This window comes from Indicator indicator, chromosome 35, assembly GCF_027791375.1.
Source record: "Indicator indicator isolate 239-I01 chromosome 35, UM_Iind_1.1, whole genome shotgun sequence".
NCBI lineage: Eukaryota > Metazoa > Chordata > Aves > Piciformes > Indicatoridae > Indicator > Indicator indicator.
In genome coordinates, this window is record NC_072044.1 from 6,143,625 (window position 1) to 6,166,445 (window position 22,821).

The 22,821-nt window shown below is 54.8% G+C and overlaps 1 protein-coding gene across 1 annotated transcript in view; it reads right to left on the reverse strand.

Annotated features, from left to right (window-relative positions):
- Nucleotides 1-8,064: 8,064 nt before the first annotated feature.
- Nucleotides 8,065-22,821, reverse strand: part of ANKS1A (ankyrin repeat and sterile alpha motif domain containing 1A) — a 64,297-nt gene continuing 49,540 nt past the window's right edge. The window contains exons 15-25 of the mRNA XM_054395803.1: nt 18,901-18,999; nt 18,396-18,548; nt 18,120-18,227; nt 16,548-16,712; nt 16,052-16,177; nt 15,866-15,937; nt 14,836-14,922; nt 14,494-14,631; nt 13,668-13,838; nt 11,844-11,941; nt 8,065-9,277 (exon numbers count right to left, since the gene is read on the reverse strand). Coding sequence (XP_054251778.1) covers nt 9,241-9,277; nt 11,844-11,941; nt 13,668-13,838; nt 14,494-14,631; nt 14,836-14,922; nt 15,866-15,937; nt 16,052-16,177; nt 16,548-16,712; nt 18,120-18,227; nt 18,396-18,548; nt 18,901-18,999 — 1,254 coding nt within the window. The 3' untranslated portion in view covers nt 8,065-9,240. The remainder of the gene's footprint in view (nt 9,278-11,843; nt 11,942-13,667; nt 13,839-14,493; nt 14,632-14,835; nt 14,923-15,865; nt 15,938-16,051; nt 16,178-16,547; nt 16,713-18,119; nt 18,228-18,395; nt 18,549-18,900; nt 19,000-22,821) is intronic.

Sequence of the window (22,821 nt, forward strand, 5' to 3'; positions counted from 1 at the left end):
CCCCATGGCACCTGAGCATCCTGGGCCACAGAATCATAGAATTGTTTAGGCAGGAAAAGGCCTCTAAGAATGCAAAAGCAATTCTTTAGAGTGAGGGTGGGGAGACACTGGAACAGGTTGCCCAAGGAGGTTGTGGTGCCTCCTCCCTGGAGGTGTTCAAGGCCTTGAGCAATATGGGCTGGTTGGAGGTGTCCCTGCCCACAGCAGGGACCTGGATGATCCTTAGTGTCCCTTCCAAGCTAAACCATTCTGTGAATCCATGAAAGGGTGGAAAGTGTTCCCCTTCCCACTGCACAGGGGGAACTGAGCTCCACTGAGGCTGCACAAGAAGGTTTTTGCAGGGCAAGAAGGCACACCCAGGACCCAGGTGAATGCACAAACATAAGACATTCCTCTCCAAACCCTCCCAGGTTCCAGTTTCCAGTCTGGGTGTTTCCCTGCCTATTCTCAAGGTGGGAATTCCCTGAAGATGCAAAGGGTGATCTCTCCCAGGGACCCAGCAGGCATGAACCGCCCTGCTGATGTGCAACATGGCTATGAAAAACCTGACAAGTCCTTCCTGTCAAGGAGCCAGAGGGGCTGAGCCACTGCAAACCAAATCTTAACATGAGACTGGCCACTCAACTGTAAAATCTCTCCTAATCCCAGCCCTGGGGAGATGAGAGGAGGTCACCTGCCTCTCCAGGACGTGGCCCACATCACATGGCTCCTTGGGTCACGCTCGTGCCCACCACCACCTTCAAATCTGGGCTTGACCTCCAATTTACCTTGAAGTTCACTAACTAATGGTGCCAACTGCTTTGGCACACCAGCCAAAAAAGGGGTTCACAGCACCCCAGAGAGAACAGGAGGATTAATCCTCTGCTGGCAGCAGGGAAAAGTCAGTCAGGAATGGACTTGTTTTTGGTGGAAAAGCCCTTTAAGATCCTTCAGTCCAATCATTCTCTAACTCTAGCAAGGCTGGGGCTAACCCATGGCCCTCAGCACCACATCTCTGTGGCTTTGAAACCCCTCCAGGGATGGGGATTCAACCACCTCCATGGGCAGCCTGTGCCAGGGTTTGAGAACCCTTTCAGTGGATAAGTTTCTTCTAATGTCCAACCTAAACCTGCCCTGGTGCAACTTGAAGCCATTTCCTCTTGTCCTATCACTTGGGAGAAGAGCCCAACCTCCACCTGGCTCCAACCTCCTTTCAGAGAGGCTGTAGAGACCAATGAGGTCTCCCCTCAGCCTTCTCTTCTCCAGGCTGAACACCCCCAGGTCCCTCAGCTGCTCCTCATAAGGGTCATTATGTGCCAAGCACAACCCTCAAAACGATTCCTTGGACCTGGGCAGCAGGAATAATTTGCTCACCTGGGGCAGGACCTGATGTGTTTTGTTTTCCCAGCTCAAGCTTTTTCCTTTTGGAAAAGCCTGTCCTGGTCATAGCAGCAGAGCAAACCCTTCCACAGTCAGTATTTCTAAGAGCATTTGTGTTAATCCAGATTAATGAAAGAAAGCAATTTAGATAAACCACATTAAGCCAAAAACACCTTTGAACTTCTTTTTGCTTTGGATCAGGATCCCTCCCCGAGCCCTGTGTGTGGTTTGGGCCTCCCTGTACTGCAGCCTCACCAGAGCCAAGCTCTCCACCAAGTCAGAATTAGGTCAAGGCAGCAAGTGTGAAGATTCTCCAGAGCCAAGGTACCAGCAGGGAACCAGCGCTTTGCACATGGAACCCAAAACCAGCTCTGGGCCTGGGGATGTCTGATGGGGCAAGGATCGTTTCCTCAGCTCTGTGTATCTCTTTCAGCCCTGTCTGGGCTCCAGCCAGGTTGCCTACATGACCATGAGCCAAACCTCTCCAAGCCTCAGTTTACCCAGCACCAACCCATCCCCTGAGTCTGAAATGCCCCAAGAGCAGGCACTGGACACAGGAGGCTGGGCACGACAGGGGATGGTCCTCACAGCTCAGACACGTGCACTGTGCCCAAGGTGGCAGGAGCCAACTCATGCATGTGGGATGCCTCGTGGAAAGGTCAGGCACCACCTCAGGAGAGGAAACTCACAGCTGCTGCAGCTGCTGGTGGAGAGTGCTATGTGCCACAGACACCTTGTGCCCCCACGCCAGAGCCATCACCACAGCAGGCACTTTCTTCTCTGAAATAGTCAAAAATCCCAACAGACCCAACCCCAAGGCTTCCTCTCATTTGGACAGGGTGAACAACATCACTTCATTGCCCTGCAGGGAAGCTGAGAGCTCCTCAGGATCCAGCTGCCTGCCCAGCACATTCTCACAGCATCCAGCACAGGAACAATTCCAACTCTGTCTGCTGGCCAGGAGCTCCTGCAGAAACAGCTTTGTTGGCTGACGGGGCAGAGGAAAACTGCCTTCCCCTCCAGACCCTCCTGCAACACCTGCTAACACTTTTTGCCCTGATTTTCTTCCTCTGAGGAGGAGACTTTCTAACAGAGCCAAAGCTGTAGCTTGTAAGCTCCAAATTCCCTCCGTGTTGGAAGCAGGGAGCTGTGACACCAGCTGGGATAGAGTTTGGTTTTGGGCACAGAGAACCCTTGGTGGCTTGTCCCAGCTCATCTCCCATCCGGATACTCTGTGCTCACCAAGCTTCACTCCCAGGAGATTTGGAGCAGGGCACAGTGGGAAGTTTGCTCTCAGCTGCCTGCGCTGGCACAGGGCTGTGCAAACACCACCCGGCTCCATGGCCGGGGCAGCTCTGCTCAATGAGGACTTTCAGGTTCAGGAGGCTTGGACAAACATCTCAGCTCCCACACAAAGCCTCCATCCTCCCTCCAGCTGTTTCTGTTGGAACCAGCAGGCACTTCCCACCCACTGCCAGTGGGGCTGCAGGAGCTCATCCGTCCTACCGGTGAGGATACTGCAGCCATGGAGCAGCCCTGCTCCTGCTGGCACAATGGGAGCCTTGGAGCCTTTCCGGAAAGCTGAGCCCTCCCCATCAAGCTGCTCTGGTTACCTAGGGGAGCTGCTTGAGACACAGCAGGGACACAGGGGCTCTCCACCCCAGCCCTGGGGGTGTTGGTCAACAGCTGGCTGAAGATGAGCCAAGTGTGTGCCCCTGGTGGGCAAGAAGGCCACCAGCACCCTGGCCTGGATCAGCACCTTGAGCACCAGGTTCAGTTTTGGGGCCCTTGCTCCAGAAGGACATTGAGGTGCTGGAGCAGGTCCAGAGAGGGCAATGAAGCCTGAAGGTCTAGAGGGGCAGCTGAGGGCTGCTCAGTCTGGAGAACAGGAGGCTGAGGGGAGGCCTTCTGGCTCTCTACAGCTCCCTGAAAGGCTGGAGTGAGGTGGGAGTTGGGCTCTTCTCCCAAGGAACAGGTGATAGGATGAGAGGAAATGGCCTCAAGCTGCACCGAGGGAGGTTTAGGTTGGACATGAGAAACAATTTCTTTATGGAAAGAGCAGTCAGGCATTGACCCAGGCTGCCCAGGGCAGTGGTGGAGTCACCATCCCTGGAGGGGCTTCAAAGCCACAGAGCTGTGGTGCTGAGTGCCATGGTTTAGCACCAGACTCGTCAGAGTTAGAAAAGGGTTGGATTGGAGGATCTTAGAAGTCTTTTCCAACCAAAACCATTCTATGGCTCTCTCCATGGGACACTGGGGTAGCAGACAGGTTCACAGGCGACAGCTCCTCTGGTCCCCTCCCAATGTGATCATAAGGGTTAGAAATTTCCAAGGTGATAAAAGGGCAAACTGGAAATGCCCCTGTGGAGTTGGCTGCCTGACTCAAGTACTCACCCTGAAAGACTCAAAATCCCAATTTCCTCTGTGGGGATTTCAGCTTGGCTAAAATAAATGAGATTAATCTAATCAGAGATGGTTGAAGCTCATTAAAACAGTAGATTAAAAAAAACCCACCCTGCCTATTACCCCTGCTCCTGGGGTCATCTGCATTTGTGGCAAGTTAAAGCCACACAGGAATTGGATTCCCTCACAGAAATCTGCAAGAAATGCGTTAAAATTCCATTCTGCTGCTACAGTCCTTCATGACACCAGTCCCTTGGGAAAGGAAACTAATGCAGAGCAAACGGGTATGGATGTAAACACAGAGAGCTGCCTCCTCTGGGGTCAAGAGCTGGAGGCTGGGAGTAGCCAGACCTGCTCTGACATGGGACAGCACCAAACTGCAGTCACCTCCGGGGCACTGCTGCTTTGTTCTCTGTAAATACTGTTCCCTCATCCTCAGATTCCTCACACAACGCTGAAGATCAGAAGCCAAGTCTGGTATTGCACAAAGCCAAACAGGGAGCACCAGGGGCATTCCTGGACAGAATTTGGACCAGATTTGCCTCATGATGAGTTTTAGTGGTTTTATTTCTCATGATCTTTATTTCTCATGAGCTGCTTTCTGCACACAAGCTGTTGCCAGCTCCTTCCTCTGGCTCTGAGCAGGGCAGCTATCCCTCAAAGCCCCTTTATGCCCTGGTGTGTGGGTGTGCAAGGTTTGGGTGAATGATCCCTCTGCATGGATGCTCCTCACATGCAAACACGACCTGCACACCACAGGCACAGGGCCTCATTGCCTTCGCTTCCCATGCCTTGTCCTGGTGGTGTTTTCCACTCAGGAGCCAGCAGAAGCAGCTTTCATTGTGCCTCTGAGGCATCACACATTGGAAAGGCACTTTCGCAGTGTTTCGTACGGCACCGTCGAACCATTTCAGCTGGAAGAGACCTTTAAGATCGTCGAGTCCAACTATTAACCCAGCACGGCCAGGTCCGCACCGAGCCGCGTCCCTCAGCACCGCACCCGCCCGGTTCACCGTTAACGGCTGCGCGCTGGGGTCCTATCCCCGCGCGGGCCCGGCTGCCACTAGAGGGCAGCAGCGCCCCGCGGGACCAGCCGCGGGGAGAGCAGGAGGCGGCTGAGCGGGTCCGTGTGCGGGGACAGGCGGCGAGGTGCAGGAACAGCTACTTTGTCACTTAATCCCTCGTGTTTTCCTAAGCCCTCTCCTCTCAGGCTGCGGTCATCATCCCTTTGCTTACTTTTATTCTGGTTTTCTGCAGCCAGCTCTGCCCGAGTTCCCTACATGAACTGGCAACAGGAAAGAACTGAGGGCACCCAAACTGCCCGCTGAGCATGGAACGGTACCCAGCAGTGCCTCCAAACTGGGGCAGCTCCTTCCCAGACAGGTGCGTGTGTATAAATACTATAAACATAAACAACGTAAGTAGAACTATGAACAGATATCCAGGCTTGGTCTCTCTCTGTCACGTTACAGAAAAAATCCAGAGCCTCCACAGCCATTTGCATGACCACATCGTCCAGAGTGAGTGAAAGAAATTCCAGGAACTCTTGGGTAAGCTGCCCAGAAAGTGAGAGGAGAAATGGCACTTCTGCAGGAGCCATCGAACGTTACCAGGGATCCTGAGTATTCCAAGTGGATGCTTTAATCTTGTGCTCAGTAAGAGATGCAAGAAATGCCTCTGAAAGCTGGAGGACTCCTGGATGCCTTCCTCAAGGCTCTCCACTGCTGTACCTCGAAGAAGAGGTTATTTAACATGCTTCACTTTCTACATGCACAGAGCTAAGAGCTTTCTCCTGAGGAACTGTCAGTTTTCACCACCGACCAAAGGCTGCTGCCTGAGGGTGGGAGTCTGGCCCCTCCACAGCTCAGGGGAGCTGGGTTAGGAGCTGCCTTGATGTTCCTCTTCCACCCTGAAACGCTCCCAAGCAGCAATTTCCTTGACAAATCTCTTCAGTCCTCCCACCCTCCCTGCAAGCTGAGCAGCTCCAGGTGGGTTCCTGGCAGCGGCACTGTTTCAAGACTAGGATGCAGAGGGAGAGCTTCACCCTCTGGCTGTGGGGAAGCACTATGCTAAGGACTTTAAATGATACTGATCCCTGGAGAATACCCTGCCTGGTATCCAGCTAACCAACGGCCCTAGAATGCTGCTCCAGCAAATATTTATTCAAATGGTTTGGGCAAGAGCTGCTTATTTTGACCTTTCATTGGTCCTCTGAAGGCTGCCCCGCAGCAGGCTGTGGTGCCACAGGCACCTTGTGTGCTCCAGGAGCTGATTTCCACGTGGAGGACCAGCTTTGATCAGCTATAGAAACAAGATGAGGCCCTTCCTGCCCACTGCTGCATCTAGCTGAGGATCCTTCCCAGCCCCCAGGGACTCCACCACACTGTTTATGTAGGTTTCTTTGTTCCATGTCAGAGCAGGTTGCTCAGTTTTGATGCAATACAGAAGGCTCAGTTAAGAGCCCAAACCAAACCTCCACAAACTGCAGGCTGGACAGTACCTGATGGCCGTGAGTCAGCCATGGGGTGGCACTGGAGCTGCAGAACCAGATAGCCTTCCCCCTCCATGTCTACAGCTCACACCCCTGTCTCACCTGCACTCCTGGCCACTGCCAGCATTTTCCATGTACTCATTTTAAGTGCAGTTGTTCCTCAGAGATAGCTTCCTGCTGCTGTGGCAGGCAAGATAAATCCCTAACACTTGCCTTGACTGAGCTTCCTTCTGCCCGGCTCTGCAGCCTGGCCAGGTCTCACTGGATGACCACACAGCCTGAGGGGCGTCAGCCACTTCTCCCAGTTTTGGATCATCAGCAAACTGGCTGAGGGTCCCCTCTGCCCCTTCATGCAGGTGATTGATGAAGATGCTGCACAAAGTGCAGGTACAGACTGAGCTAACTGAACATCACCAAGCTGCCTGCCCTCACCCTACTCCTCTTACCTTCTCAGGTCAAGTTGCTGGAGAAGGCCCAGAGAAGGGCAATGAAGGTGGGGAAGGGTCTGGAGAACAGGGATGGGGAGGAACAGCTGAGGGAGCTGGGGGTGTCCAGCCTGGAGAAGAGGAGGCTGAGGGAGACCTCATTATGCTCTACAGCTCTCTGAAAGGAGGCTGGAGCCAGGTGGGGATTTTGATCTCTTCTCCCAAGTCTCAGGCGATAGGAGGAGTGAAATTGTGCCAGGGGAGGGTTAGGTTGGAGATGAGGAAAAATGTCTTTGCTGCAAGAGTGGTCAGGGATTGGCAGAGTCTGCCCAGGGAAGTGGTGGAGTCCCCATCCCTGGAGGTGTTCCAGAAAGGCACGGCCATGGCACCTGAGAACAGGGCTTAATGGCCATTCCCAGCCTTGCTGCAACACAGAGGAAGAGAGAAGCAGGGAGGCAGGGAGGTGACAGTGCCAGCGAGGCCAGGGTATGTCTAAGCTGTTTATTAATTCAGCCTGCTCTAAGTTGTACAGTCATGAGAACAACAAAACGACTGCTGGAAGCCCAGGAGTATTTACAGTCTCGCCTTGTTGTCGTGAGGTCAGTTGATGCCTTGCACAGGTCGGTCACGTTTGGTACCACAAATGTTTAAGATTCAGACATGTTTTCAACAGATTAACAATCGTATGTACAGGAAATAAAAGGAAATTCAAGTATCAAAATACAGACAGATTAAATAACATTTGTATTACAAATCAGTCCCACTGCCAGACATCACAACTAGCAAAAAGTGTCCACGTTGCAAACTGAACTCGGCTGCTCTCCACCCTGCGCGGGGATCTCGGTGATTCTTCCGGGGGTAAGAAAAGGTTTGAGCTACATCAACTCTGCCAGGGCAGCACAGCTACCTCCTCTTGAAACAAACAGATCAACCAGGAATGCCAAAATCAGAGCTAAAAGGGGACCTCTGAAACGAGAGCAAAGTGAAGACCTTGCTCTTCAGGGAAGGTCTGCAGAGGGAAGCTGAGGGAATTCTGCTACTGGAACCTGCTCAGGTGAGGCAGAGAGAGCCTTAAAGCGACTGCCCCCACTGCAGCTGCACCCAGAATGTGTTTGGAGGGACTATTTGGCATCTGGTCTGCGGCTCAGCAGCCTCCTGAAGGTCCTAACTTGTCATGAGAGGTCCCAGTAGTTGCCACGTCTTGGGGGAGGGGAACAGGTGTGCACCCCACACCAGTTGCATAATTTCTTCTAAAAAAAGAGAACTTCTTCTAAGAAAAACAACCCCAAAGCAAGTTCAGAGGCAGTTGAAGAACTAAGATTGGTTAACTAAGCTGGTGTGGGTTTTTTTTGTTGTTTTTTTGGTTTTTTTTTTTTTTTTTTTTTTTGTAAATACAAAAGGATAAAGCAGCTTCAATTTGGGAAAAAAAAAATCATCCCCTGCTGTACAAAAACGACAAAACTCTGCATCTTGGGTTACCTGTCCTGGGCTCTCAGCCTGGGCTCAGGCCATGCACAAAGCAGAGCCTGTCCCTAAAGAAGGGAGTCAGGCCTAGGGCAGCAGAGCAGATGCCCTTTGACTCAAAGTGATGTTCAGCACCAAACACTGAGGGCACTTCCCTTCAGAGGCTACAGCACCCAGGCAGGAGAAAGAGCCACAACACCCCACAGTGGCTGTGAGCCAGTGGCTGGCAGGGCCCAGGGCCAGGCTCCAGCACACAAAGTACCTTAAGAAAAACCATGGAGTGAGAGGGAGGCACTGCCCAAACCGCTTTGTACGAGGTGAAAAGCTCTGGCTAAAGAACTGTTGGGTCACTAAAGACAACCATAGGATTACACTCAGGACTGGGAAGGACCACCAGGGTCACCAAGCCAGTCCTTTGAAGACTGGAGTCTCCATCACCACATGACCCCCAAGCCAATCTTCAAAAGCTCATGCATCAAAAAAAACCCAAACCACCACCCAGAGAGGGATGTCCTCCTCTCAAGCAGAGGTTCAATTTGCAATCTCTCCAAGATTTGTTACCAGCACATCAAATATTTACACTTATACCAGCATGAATTGCAACATTTGCAGGATAAGGAATGTCAGCTTTCCAAATTCATCAGCGTGCAGCAACCTCCACTGCCCCCCAGGCACAGCTTCCTGCCCTGGGGATTCTGCTTCACTCATCTCCCAGCCTTGCTGGCTTGAGAGGCATGCATGAAATCCTGACATACAGCAGCAAGTGGAGTCAAACAGGAATTCTTGGGGCATTTCAGAACAGTAAAGCAGCAGGGAACCACCATGGCGCCCCCACCATGGTAGTACCTCAACCATCACAATGTCTGTTGAGATTTTTTGCATCTGAAGAATTAAAATCAGAACCAGTTTGACATCTCTCCCTTGAGGGAAACGGTGTTGCGAGAACATGAGTCACAGCCAGACACCTCCCGTGGCTCGCTCTGGTCATTCCACAGAAGGGGCAGCACACAGCACCTTTGGGGATAAGGGACTCAGACCTTGCTCAGGTTGAGAGGCTCCCTCCTCAGCTAGGGAGTGCTTCAGGATAATGCCCAACATTTAACTCCTCTTTTGTTCATCTTCTGAAGCTGTTGCACTGATTAAATAATGAGCTAGTATCAAAAAGTGCTAAGTCATAATGGAATACACTTTAAAAACCAAAGGCCCCCAGCCTTGCAGAGCATAACTGGGTTTGAAAAGGAGCTGGGAGCAGAGGGGGCTGGGGAAGCGACTCAGTACATAACAGGAAGCAGTTGTGTCCTTGCCATGGAAACATCAAGAACTGCAGGGCAGCAGCTCTCTGGAGGGGCAGCAAGCTTTGTACCACAGGGAATGCTTGGCCACAGCCACTCTGGCTGAAGGATACTTTGCAGACTCTTCCTTTGGTAATTTCCATTTGCAAGGAAAGCCGGGAGCAGCTCTGGGAGCAAAGGCTGCTGCCCCCCTGCAGGCTTCTCCTGCTGCAGGAAGCTATTGCCAAGAATTTGGCCTCCTCTACTCTTCACCCAGAACTGAAGCCACTTGAAGTACCATTAGAGATGCACACACCACTCCCACTGCTAAGCCTTCTCTGCACTCCTTGCTGGACTGCATGGATTCTCAGTCAATAAGGATCAATATTGATGCTCCTCACCCCAAACCTGCAGTGCTACATTTAAAGCCAGGAACTGGATTTGCTCTGTGTCATTTCATATGTGAAAATAAAAAGGAAATGGGTCAAAAGACGTTTGTCTCAGGTAGCAAAGGTGATATCACACTCAGAAGGCTCAGCTGTCCTCTGCTAGACATGGAGGCAGCTGCTTGTCTCAGCTGGGGGCTGGGATCCCTCTTCCCCCTCTGCTTTGGGAGCCCTCACTGAGCAGCCATGCACCCACTCCAAGGTGGCTGCCAGTGCCAGGTGGAGATGATCTTCCTGTCAGCAGGACTCTGCTTCTTAGGTCTCTGCCCCGTTACTACATCTCCATGGTCGGAACCAGCTGCCTGCAGATCAGCTTCCCAGAGGCAAACAGAAAGGAAGAGAATGGAATGAATGAATGCTGAGGCACAGGGAAACAAGGGCTGGGGAAGATGACGCAGAGATAGGACACAGCTGTGAGGGTTATGGACACGCAGCAGCAGCTCTGCAGATTAGGCAGGGCTGTCTGTGATGCCAACAAGCTCTGGATGGTCACCTTACAAAGGCACATGCTGGAAGGGAACCCCTTCAGGAGGTGCTGAGGATCCTGCCCCTCCCAGCTGAAAGCAGGATGAAAGCAGGGGAGCTCAGACCCTCTGCAGTCAGCATGGGCAGCTGCATGCTTCCAGCCAGGCACTGTGCTCTCAGTGCTGCTGTTAGCTCAGGTCCTCTCTGAAGGACACATTGCGGCTTTCAGGGGCTGTGAAGCACCACATGGCATCCTGTACATGCTCCAACCTGTGCCAAGTGCCCTGTGGTCTCCTGCAGACAATTCCCAGTCACATTCTGGAACTAAAAGCTGCTTCCACTGAGGCAGAGAGCCATGGGGAGATTTTCCCAGAGGAAAAGCAAGTGCAGGAGGAGCAGCCATAGAGGCAGGAGGTGCCCACTGCGGGGCCATCCCTCGCTCTCCTGCATGGAAGGTGACAGATGTTTCATGATCCCTGTAGCCCTTATTGTGCACTGGTTTGGAGATGGCAAACAAGCTGTGGGGCAGGCAGCAGAGCGATTTCAGTCTCGCTTCTCCCTTGGGCAGAAGGAGCTCCGTCTGTTCCCAGCGCAGTGCCCAGCCCCTCTCCAGCACGGGGCTCACATGTGCCTCCCCCAGAGCTTAACCTTCTCACACTCTGTCAAGTGAGAGCTGGGCCCACAGCTTGTGGGAAGTTTGCTGATGACAAACAGGACTAAGAGGGGGGAAAAAAACCTCCTGGAGGGACTGAAATGCATGCATTGAAAAGTGCAGCTGCCCTCGGAGAGGGGCAGGAGCTCACAGTGGGAACAATCACAGCCAGCCCAAACCAGCACTCCCCTCGGGGCAGGATTCCTGCTTCAGGCTTTGAGGGGAGAGATTATGGGCAAGGGTCCCCGTGACGAGATCTGGTGAAGTTGTTATTTGCAAACAGCATCACAGTGGTTAGTGTCGATTCCAGCGGCAGGCAGGAGGAGAGGTGAGGTCACCGCAACAGTATGCAGCTGTGGCTTGGTTGGGAGGAAGAGGATGGAGGAGGAGGGAGCGTGTGCACCGCAGAGACAAGAGGTCTCCCCATCAGTCCAAGGATAAGAAGGTGAGAGAGGAAAAAAAAAAAAAAAAAAAAAAAAAAAGCCTGGGGAGTGTCACATTGCCCCAGGAATTCACAGTGCCAGAGTGAGGGGACAGATATGGGAACGGCCGACGGCTTCCTGCATCCACATCTCCGACTGCCCCAGCCTGCACGCCTCTGCTCCCCCCTCGCCCCCACGCCTGGCAGCCTGTCACCCTGTCACCCTTCTTCCCGAGTCAGGAGGATTCACAGTGCTCAGTGGTGCTCAGGTACAAAAGCTGGTTAAGGTCCTACAGTCTCCAGTGTGCTGCTGCCTTGAGCGGCACCTAGGCGGGGCCCAGCAAGCAGCCGGAGCAGGAAGGAGCTTAGAAGAGCAGAGATCAGCTGGCAAAGGCACAGTTAGACAGGGTGGGCACAGGGTGCTTTAGAAGATAGTGGTCTCATACTTAGTGCTGAGGGTCCGCTTGGAGTCCTGTTTGGGGTCCACGACCCAGGAGACACTGGCATGGGACTGGGAATCTTGGTCCACTTCAGGGGGCTCCAGCTGGAAAAGGAGGAGAGCAAAGGGCAGGTCACCAGCTGTGCTGCTGGGGGGCTGGAAGCAGGGAGAGGCTGCTGCGCTGCCTGCTGCCCAGCCCAAAGCTGCACTGGGGTTCCTCATAGCTACAATGTCTCTGACCACACCAGGCTCTACCCAGCACTCAGAGATGGCTCCCAGGCCCCTGTCACTGAGCTTCACTTCAGCTCACAAAGCACAGAAAACTGAGTGCTGTACAGAGAGGACCATAAAGTACAAGTGGCAGAAGGAGGGTGGCAGCTCCTGGCAGGTGAGCTCCTGCATGATTTACTCTCCTGCCTAAGCACAGCTCTTTTGTCTTGTCCTCCTGGATCAGGCTCCTACAGGAAGGTTAACAGCACCTGAAAGAGCATCCTAGCTAGCTGAGGGCTGCCACTCTGCATCAGCTGCAGGTGAGTGACTGGTCTCTGGGGCTCAGCTGAGCCCATGGCACAGCCCTGGCAGGAGCAGGGAGGGGCAGACAGCAGTGAGGAGCACAGGGGAGTGGAGCAGGAGGCATGGGAAGCAGGGAGGCAGGCAGCTGGCACTGGCTGGGGCAGCCTGGGGTTGGTTGGCAATGGAAGGTGGCAGGAAGGAGGGCAAAGACCTTGGCTCCAGGGCTAAGAGACTGCAGCAGCAGGTAGGAGGGGTGGTGAGCTGTGCAGGTGTGACACAGACAACAGCCAGAGGCCAGGGGGAGCGGCACCTGGGCGGGGGGAGCAAGCACAACACAGACAAGAGGAGAGGTTAGGCAGGCAGAGGGGCTGTGCCCTGCTCCTCAGCAGCTCCAGTCCCAGCTGCCTTTGGCTGCAGGGCCTCTCCTGTACTGCAAACCTCAGGTACTTCCAAGCCCCACCTGGATGTGTTCCTGTGTGCCCTGTGCTGGGTGACCCTGCTCTGGCAGTGGGGTTGGACTGGATGATCTCTGGAGGTCCCTTCCAACCCCTACATTCTGCGACTCCAGGAAACCACAGGTTCCCTCCTGACCCTGCTGCAGCTCTGCAGGGTTTGCACATGGAAGCTGTGGTGGACCCAGGCCCTTCCCACCCAGGCTGTCAAGTTAATGGCTGTACTTGATGATCTTAAAGGTCATTCCCAGCCTAAACAATTCTATCATTCTGTGATTCCCACCTCTGTTTGCCATTATCCCACTAGGGGAAGCCCTAATATGGTAGAAGGGCTGCTAGCAGAGCCACAGACACTGCAATATCAGTGGTGCCTGAAGCTACAGGGAAAACTTGGGAAAGCCCTCCAAGATCATCCAGTCCAACAGCAACCCAACCCCACCATGGCCACTAAACCATGGCCACAGGTGCCATGGCCACACCTTTCCTGAACACCTCCAGGGACAGTGACTCCACCACCTCCCTGGGCAGCCTATTCCAGTTCCTGACCACTCTTGCAGTGAAGAAATTTTTCCTCATCCCGATCCTAACCCTTCCCTGGAACAATTTCAGGCCATTTCCTCTCATCCTGTCACCTGATACAAGGAGAAGAGCCCAACCCCCACCCGGCTCCGACCTCCTTTCAGGGAGCTGTAGAGAGCCCAAAGGTCTCCCCTCAGCCTCCTCTTCTCCAGACTAAATGCCTCCAGTTCCCTCAGCTCTTCCTCCCCAGCCCTGTTCTCCAGACCCTTCCCCAGCCTGTGCAGGTCTGGGCTCCCCAGGCCCCGGGGGTGTTTGTGCCAGCTCAGGCTGTGTCCCTGGGTACGTACTGCAGCCTTCCTCACGCCAGCTCGGGGCTTAGGCACCGGTTTGGAAGATTTTATTTCAAGCACTTCTCCTGCTGCAGCACCCAGAGGTTTTGCTCTCTGGGCTTGGAGGGCCAGCTGGTAGGCAACCTCGAATGCCTGCCCCAGTGTGAGGATGATCTCATAGGTCAGGTTCTGGGGAGAGAATATAGAGAAACGGAGCCCTCAGGAGTGGGCCAGCAGAGCTCCTGTGCTCTGTAGCCTGCTCTGGAGACACAGACCTTGACAGAGCCATCAGGTCTCCATTACAGGGCATATCCTGCTGTCCCCCTGGCAAAGCTGCTGAGCTCCTGCCCTGTGGAGGAGCCAGCAGTGAGCTGCCTCTGCGCTCAGACAGCCCTGACCAGGGGCACCAGCGGCAGCCCTGCTAGCATCGTTCAGCAGCGTTGTGTGTTGTGAAGAGACAAAGGCACAAAACATCTCCCAGGGTGGTTTAGCCCCAGGACAACAGCAGGCTCTGCTTCCACTCCGCAGTCAGCTCAGAGGCTGCTAAATCAGCACAGTGCACTCCACCCAGCTGAGGAGGTCTCGAGGTTTGTTCCTGGCATACTCCCCAGCAGGGAAAAGCTCCTGCCCTGCTTTATTCAGCACTGGGCACTGCAGCAGTGAAGCCAGAGAGACACTGTCCACAGTGCTGCCAGGTGCCAGCACTGGCAGCCAGGATTCAGAGATATGTAATAGTGGGACCAGGTGAAAGAGAGCCCCAGCACAAACCAGTGCCAGTCTGTGACTGCCCAGCAGAGCTGTGAGGGCTGCAGTACTGCAACGAGAGGCAGTGACTCTGACTCACCACATCCACAGTGCTGAAGACGTGGCAGTAGTGGTGGTTGGTCTGCAGGTCCTTGGTGATGTAGGCGAAGGTGCAGAGGTCCTCGGGGTCCTGAGCAGCGCAGGAAATGTTCCGGATCTCGTGCTCAGCAATGACATTCTGCAGAGTCACCCACAGAGCCCCTCTCACCCTTCTGGGCATGGCAACGGGCCCTCCCAGCCAGGCCAGTCCCAGCTCCCTGCCCTGGCACCATGCTCCACCACATCCAGCCTGCCATCACCACCTCCCTGGCAGCTCCTCAGCACCAGCTGTGGCTTCTGCAGCCCCCTCCCAGACAGCAGCTTGGAGCCTCCTGAAGCTCACCTTGTTGGAGGCATCGATGAACTTCACCCCCTTGTAGGTGATGGACAGGATTATGGTAGGGATCTTCTTCATATGCTCTGTGGATTTCTTCAGAAACAAGGACATCCAAATGACCACTTGTGAATGAATGCTCCCTTCTTCACCACCACCCAACCCAGCTCAGAGACCACCAGCCCACTGTCCCACAAAGGGGTCTTGGACCTGAAGGAAAGCTGCTTCCTGGTGGAAGCAGAGGGTACTGGTGGATGAGAAGCTGGACAGGAGCCAGCAATGGGCACTTGTAGCCCAGAAGGGCTGTAACAAAACAGCCTGGCCAGCAGGTCATGAGAGGTGATTCTGCTCCTCTGCTCTGGTGAGAAACCTCCCCTGGAGTGCTGTGCCCAGCTGTGGGGCCCTTAGCACAGGAGAGACATGGACTTGCTGGAGAGAGGTCCAGAGGAGGATCACAAAGATGATCAGAGGGATGGAGAACCTCCACTATGGGGACACGCTGAAAGAATTTGTGCTGTTCAGCCTGGAGAAGGCTCCAGGGAGACCTTAGAGCTGCATTTTAATATTTGAAGAGGACCTACAAGAATGGTGGGGAGGGACTGTTCAGAAGGTGGTAAGACACTGGAAGAGGCTGCCCAGAGATCTGGTTGAGGCCCCAACCCTGGAGACATTCAAGATCAGACTTGATGTGTTCCTGTGCAGCCTACTCTAGTTGGAGGTGTCCCTGTGACTGCAGGGGAGTTGGACAAGAGGCCCTTTGAGAGTCCCTTCCAACCCAATACAATCTGTGGCTCTCTGGAAAGGCACCAGAAGCGACCCCAGCATCCCTTTCCCCACTGCACAGACCTCCCAGCTATGGGACAAGGTACTAGGGAGGTCACCAGTGACATGGCACAGCCTGGTGGTGGCCTGGGCCCCTGCTTGGCACATAGACATCCTGAAGGGTTTGGGGAACCACAGCTTCACCGAGCTCCCCACAGTCCCCTCTCCACAGCATCCACCACAGGCTGTGAGTGCCCCATGCCTGTGGTCCCCATACCCTCATCTTGGCACAGGCGTCCTGCGTGGACTCGGTCCCTCGGAGATCTTTGATCAGCATGGAGCCCAGGTACTGCTTGGGAGAGGGTGAAATGTTCAAGGCCTCAGGCAGGACACCCTGACAGCCCTGAGCAGGCTGGGCAGGGAGGGAGTGTGGCACACACAACACCTGCCCAGAGCTACTCACGTTGGCCTCATAGCCACAGGACTCGAAGATGAGCTTCTCCGGCTGGTGCTGCCAGCTCTGCACTGGGGTGTAAGGGGCAGCCAGGCTCGGGGGGCGCAGCATCAGCTTGGACTCCCGACGCTCCTCCTGGAAGGGTTGGAGCATGAAAGTGAAGTCACAGCAGGTCACACCTGGCTTGAAACACAGACCTCAGGGAGCTCTCTGGGATGATGCAATCGAGGTTGGTGGTGGCCAGAGCCTGCAGGGGCTGGCAGGAAGCAGCAGGGCAAGGTGCCAGGGCTGCTGGGAGCCTGAGGCACCTGGGTTTAAGGTGAGACTGAAGCACAAAGGAGCTGCTGTCTCCAGTACCTCAGGCAAGCTGTGCCTGAGCACCTCCCTGGCTCTCCACGCATTGCCCTGGCTCCTTGCTGGCTCCAGAGATGCGAGAAGTTGCACTGAGAGGCCCCAGGGCACACAGAGGGGCCCCAAGGGCACACAGAGAGGCCCCATGACTGACCTGAGCTCTGTAGCGCTCAGCTTTGCAGTAGGGAGCAGCCTTGGTGCCATGCTCGTGCTGCCTCCTGGCAGTGTCCCCTGAGGGCAGCAGCAGATCCCCAGACCTCCCTGTGAAGGAGTCACTCTGGCTTAGGGGTGACGATGTCTGGGAGATCAGATCCTGGCACTGAAAGCAGGAGACACCATGAACCATCACAGTAAGTTTGTGCCCACACCTTGCTCCTCTTTACAGTGACCCATACAAAGGGGGCAACGAGCAGAGGTCAGCTCCTGCTCTGCAGGCTCCTGCCTCGGTGCCATCCATCACATTTCTGCTCATAGATCCAGTGTCTGTGAAAAATTTCTTGCCCATCTCCACTTTCAATCTCCCCTCTCCCAGTTCAAAGCCATTGTCCCTCGTCCTGTCACTCCCAGCCCTTTGTCCAAAGTCCCTCCTCAGCTCTCCTGGAGCTCCTTTAGGTACTGGAAGGCTGCTTTAAGGTCTCCCTGGAGCCTTCTCTTCTCCAGAGCAGCCCCAACTCGCTCAGCCTGTCCCCAGAGCAGAGGTGATCCAATCCTCTGTCCATCTCTTCCCTGCTGCTCACACTGCTTTTGCTGTGCATTTCCCACATGACAGCCCTGGCTTGCTGCAGGATGCTCTCAAGCAGTTCACAGCCTCCCATGAGCCCATCCTGGGAGGGCAGAGCCAGCTGAGCTGCGGGTAGGGTGTTTGTAGAGGAACAAACTCCACTAAAGCACTAAGCAAAGTACTCTAAAGCTGCTGACAATCAGTCACCCCAGGAGAAAAGCCCTGGGAGCCCAGAAAGAGAGTAGCCCAGCTGCCTGACAGCCTGGCTCTTCCCCATGGCAAGATTCACTGCCCGGCCACACCAAGCACCTGGCAGACAGTGCCAAGGCAAGGAGCTTGCAGCTGTGGCAGGCAGCAGCCCCATTCAAAGGCCCTGCTCAATTTGCCATTGACATCCTTCCACTGCCAGCCAGTGCTGCAGCACACCAGCTGCAGCACCAGGAGATGCTGCAAATGGGCACCTCCTCCCCTCCACCCCGCCTCCTCCAGCACAGCAAGCAGCGAAAGCTGCACCAAAGGGCTTCTCTCCTGCACTGCCACAACCCTGCTCATGGGCTCAAGAGGAAGCTCCAGAGAGCAGCAGATCCTCAGCTGGATGCTGCCCGCCCTGGGTTGTTGAACAGTGGGGTGGAGGTGCAGGCTCTGTGCATGGCACCCTCCCAGCTCCTGGAGCAGTACCAGCATGAACCCCTCTTCCTTTTAACACCTGAAACCCAGTTCCAAAACAATGAAGAGGGAGCAAGGCACAGCAGCCCAGCTCGCCTCTCCTGAGGCTATTTTAGCCTTGGGAACCCCAAGAGGTGCTGAACACTGCACTGGAGGGGCTACACCCAACTGATCTCCCTCCCCAGGGTGGCAGCTGAAAGGGACAACTACTCCTGGCAGACACAGGCTTAGCTCTGTGAAAGAAAAGGGAGGAAGGTGAAGAAGAAGCAGGGCAGAAGCAAGCACCCTGAGCAGACCCCACAGGGCCCTGTCAGGCAGGCAGGAGCACCCAAGACTCACTCTGAGCTGCGAGAAGCGTGGTGGCTTTGCTGGTGGCTCCTCGTAGGGTCTGTCTGCCAGGGAGGCAATGATCCTCTTGCGATGGCCCAGAAGGTTCACCTTAAGCACCTGCAGGGAGAGCCCAGGGTCACTGCTGGCTTCCTGCTCTGGGCACAGAGCGAAGCCTCCCGTCCTGGGGCAGCCCTGTGCCCACCTGACACCACCCCCTGCCAGTCGCAGCCCCGCAGGGCCGTGGGCAGGGCCCAATTGCCACAGCAGCAGAAGGGCAACACTCACGTTGACTATTTCCAGCTCCCAGAGGTTTTTCACAGTGTCAATGGAGCTGTAGCCACTCGAGAGGAAGGACTGAACATAGTCCTGCAGCCCCAAGGAGTCGAGCCAGGCAGGCACCGAGGGCTGACTGTTCCCATCACAGCCCAAGGGCTTCAACTGCAACAGCACAAGAGAGGTGTTAAAAGCCCCAAGGGGCTGGGATCCCAAGGCCTCAGTGAAAATCTTTAGGTCAGCATCATCTTCACTAACAGCTTAAGAGTAAAAAAATCCATGGGCAAGCAGGGAATGCCCTTGGGGTTGAGACCGGCAAAAGTGACAGTCCCCCTGTCCCCGGCATGGAGTCATCCCAGACACACAACTCAGCCGAGCAAGGAGTACCTCCTACTCCCCCCTGCTATTGCCAATACCCTGCCCACAGCCCCTGCGGCCCCTCTGTGGGTCCCAGGGACTGGTTTGCTTCCTCTGCTTGCAGAGCTGTGCTGGACAATGCCCTGCAGTGGGGGCTGACCTTGGGCAGGGAGCGAGCAGCCTGGAGCAGCTTCCGGCGGTGCTGCGGATCCCCGATGCCGATGTCCCGCAGGTCCTGGTCCTCCATGACGTTACAGCCCTGTGGGGACAGCAACGAGTAGCGTGGCAGCAGCAGGCAACAGCATCCTCGCCAGCTGTTGGAGTGGAGATCTGACCTCACCTCCCAGGAGGAGGAAGGCTCCAAGGATGATCTTGGGCACTGAGAGGGCTAACCTGAGAGGGGCTGTGGCTCATGTGGCATCAGAGGGGCAGAGCACTGCTGTCCCCTCCCGCTCCCTACTCTGATGCATCCTCTTTGGGCTAGCACTTACAGCCTGGGACATGGGCACTGGGCTCTGCTCAGCCTCCCTCCATGGCCACACAGAACCCCTCACGATTGTATCCTGAGAGCTCAGGACACCAGGGGAAGGTCAAATTTATCCTCCACCCCCAGGCATGGAGACAGCGCAAGCAGCTCCAGCAGCGATGCGCCTGTCACCCCACATGCCTTGCTGACACCCACTGCTGCCCTGGTGAAGCTCATTGCTGCCCCTTGCAGCGCAGAACAGATGCATGCAGAACACCCTGGCCCTCTCCCTCTCAACCTGCTTCCTTGCCCTTCCTACCTGGACAGAGCTCAGCAGGAGCCTCAGGCAGGTCTCCCCGTGGTTGTAAATGCCATGCTGCTGTGTGACCTAGCACTTCAGCTGAGCCTGGACACCCCCTCCCTGGCCCTGCCTCCCCTGCTCTCAGGAGAGGCACAGCTGAAGGAGGAGCTGCCAGAGCTCCCCTGCTCCACATTTTGGTTTTAGAAGCACAGGCCTGATTAAATTGGCTGTGGGGCAGCAGGCTGCTGCAGGGCCATGTGGACTGTGGGCACAGCGGCCAAGGGACATGGCAGTGCTGGGTTAACATTTGGACTTGATGACCTTAAAGATCTCCCAGCAAATCCTTCAGCACTGAGCCTGTTTGCTGCTAATCCAACCGAAACGCTTGGCAGCGGGCTGGCAGCTGACACTGCCCCAGGGTGCCTGTTTGATACCAGCATGGGAAGTGCCAGGCTAAAGGCAAGGCACCTATTGGTGCTCTCCCACTTCTAGCATCTCAAATTGAAGGCAAATTCCTTGCTGTGGAGCAAGGATCCAAGTGAGTTAAACACTGCAAAGTCTGCAGCTTCCTCCAACACTCCTGATTTCTACGTGTCAGATTAAATTCCCTCAGTGCCAGTCCCTATTCTTCAGGTACTTAACAAGGATAGACAAAGCAGAGCAGCTCCAAATAAATCACCATAGTCTGCTGTGCATCAGCCTCTGCTTGCAGCACTCTCCTTTAAAGCCTCCTGTGACAAACAGGAATCTGTTCCCGAAACGGCTGATGAGCTGCAAACACCCTGCAGAGCCTTTAACCTCTGCCAGGCAGCATAGGAGCTCTTTGAAGCAGACTTTGCACCTATCTGTCTTTAACATCCTGCTCAGACAAAGGCCATGGGGTAGAGATGCTCCCTCCCAGGCACCACTGCCACCAGCCAGGCACCTCCTGATCACTGCTGGGTCCTGTGCCTGCCAAGCCAGCAACAAGCAGAGGCCAGGGAAGAGGCCACCATCAGCAGGTGAAAACAAGCCTTGGAAGGACTGAAAAACTGCAGAAAAGCTGCTTTCAGGGTTCGGGAGGGGTCCTGGGGTTGAACTCAAAAACATCCCAGTGCAAGGATGTGTCTGCTCAGTTTAAGGGGGTTTTCCCCTTGGTTTTTTGTGTTTTGTTTTTTTAACCAAAGGTTGCCTTTGGGGCTGACACAGGTCAGCAACCAGACCATGAGATGCCACCTCCCAGGCACTCAGTGGAAGCTGCAGAACCTGACCCCCTGGCTCATGGCCAGCCCTACTCTGGGTCCCCTGAGGACAGGCTCAGCCAGCATCAGAAGCAGGGGAGAGGAGAGCTCCTGGGGACATGCTGTGCTCTTAGCCCAGACCTCCATGGTCCTGCAGCAGCAGACTCAGAAATGCCAATTGCAATCAAAAAGACCTTCCAAAGATGTGCTGCAGACTTGATTTGCTCTGACAAGTGGGTTTCACCTTGCTCATCCCTCCTTGGCTGAGCAGAGTGAGCACAGCTCAGAGATGCACCCCAGGCCAGAGCTCTTGCTTTCGGCCATGCTAGAGGAGTGGCAGACACCTCAAAGCCCTGCTCATGCCAGCACCTCACTTCCATCAGGACCTGGCTCTCAGCTCTTCCTGAAAGCAGGTGGCTTGGTCAGGCTCTGTTATCAGAACACCCACCCTGGGCTTTGTTCCCAGGCACCCACCCCTGTGTTATTCCAGGTTTCCAGTGCAGCACTGCATTGATCAGAGCTGGGATGAATCCCACCCCATGGGTCCAAACTGGCAGAGACACTCTGGAGGGATTGTTATCCCCCAGCCTGGCCTTCAGCTTCCTCAAAGCTGACTAGAGCTCCCTCCATGAAAAGGCACAAATACACAGGACCACGACGGGCACCTCCGAAGCCCATCTCTGCCCTCAACATTGCCCTGAGAGAGGGCAGAGATCTGCTGGTGATGGATTTGCCCCAGGCAGCCCTGAGGGATGCTTGTGTGGGCAACCGGCCTGCAGACACAAGCGTTTAGAGAAGGGCTCTCTTCAGTCACACTTCACATCTTGTACTGTAATTAAACAGCCTGCAAGGCTCCAGGTTTCTCATTAAAGGAAGCAAAAGCCCAGTCAGAGGTGATGCTGCCGGGAGGTTGTGTCCCCTCCTGCAAGCTAGGTGACCCCAAGGCAAGTCAGCCAAACACAGGGCTGCAGCCAGTTGCCAGCACTGCTCCTCCAGCTGGGCGCTCTGCAGGCTCTTAACTACCCAATTTTGAGATGCTGCTTCTTTCACAGAGCCTGGCTCCAGTCCATGCTCTCTTTCCAGCTAAGGAAGGGCGTGAGGCAGAGAAAGTCTGGGACAGGAGGTGGAGCCTGACCCAGCCAGCAGCACAGCTTATTGAACCCTGACCTCCTGGCCAGGCCAATGCCAGCTCCAGCCCTGCTGCTACCAACCCTGGGAGATGGGGACCAGGATCTGCTTGCTATTAACATCAACAGCTGCAAAAACCAAACACAGCCTCCCCAGACTACAAAGGCTTCTGCAAATATCTACAGCAGAGTGCCCTCAGCTGCAGGAGCCAAAGCATCCATTTGTTGCTCAAAGGAATGCACACAGAGCACTTTTCTCTCTCCCCTCAGCACATGAGACAACTTGCATCTGGTCGAGGGTTCTGCTGCTGCTCTGCTCTTGGCAGCTAAAACCTGGATGTAGGAAAAGGAGAAGGACCCAGCTCATCACAGACCCAGCCTAAACAGGGACAATATAAAGAAAGTCCTGAAAAGAGAGAACCACAGAATCATTAAGGTTGAAAAGGGCCTCTAAGGTCAGCAGATCCAACCGTCAGCCCAACACCACCACACTATCTCCAGCCTAAACCTCCCCTGGTTCAACTTGAGGCCATTTCCTCTTGTCCTATCACCTGATATTAGGGAGAAGAGACCAACCACACCTGGCTCCAACCTCCTTTCAGGAGAGGTTTCTCCCTCCTTGGCATCAACACCACTTTAGTTTCTCATTTTCAGGTGAAAAAAGGATCAAGAATGCTTTTTGGTCACTTTGGTAGCTGCTAACTGCAGCTTTCAGGAAGTCTGGGCAGGCAGGCAGTTCATGGCTTGCATCCAGGAGATGGTGGCTCAGTTACGGGCCCAGCAAGGGGATCTAGGCAGTCCTACAAGGCTGTGCCTGAGCTGCCAGACGTGAAGAGCCATCAGGTTTCAAGGCCCCACAGCCTCGGGAAGCATCTCAAGGCTAAGGGAAGGCAGAGAAAGATGAGCTTTGTCTTGGAGCTGACAAAGCCACCGTGGCTGGAAACAAGCTCCCTGGCCCCAACCTATT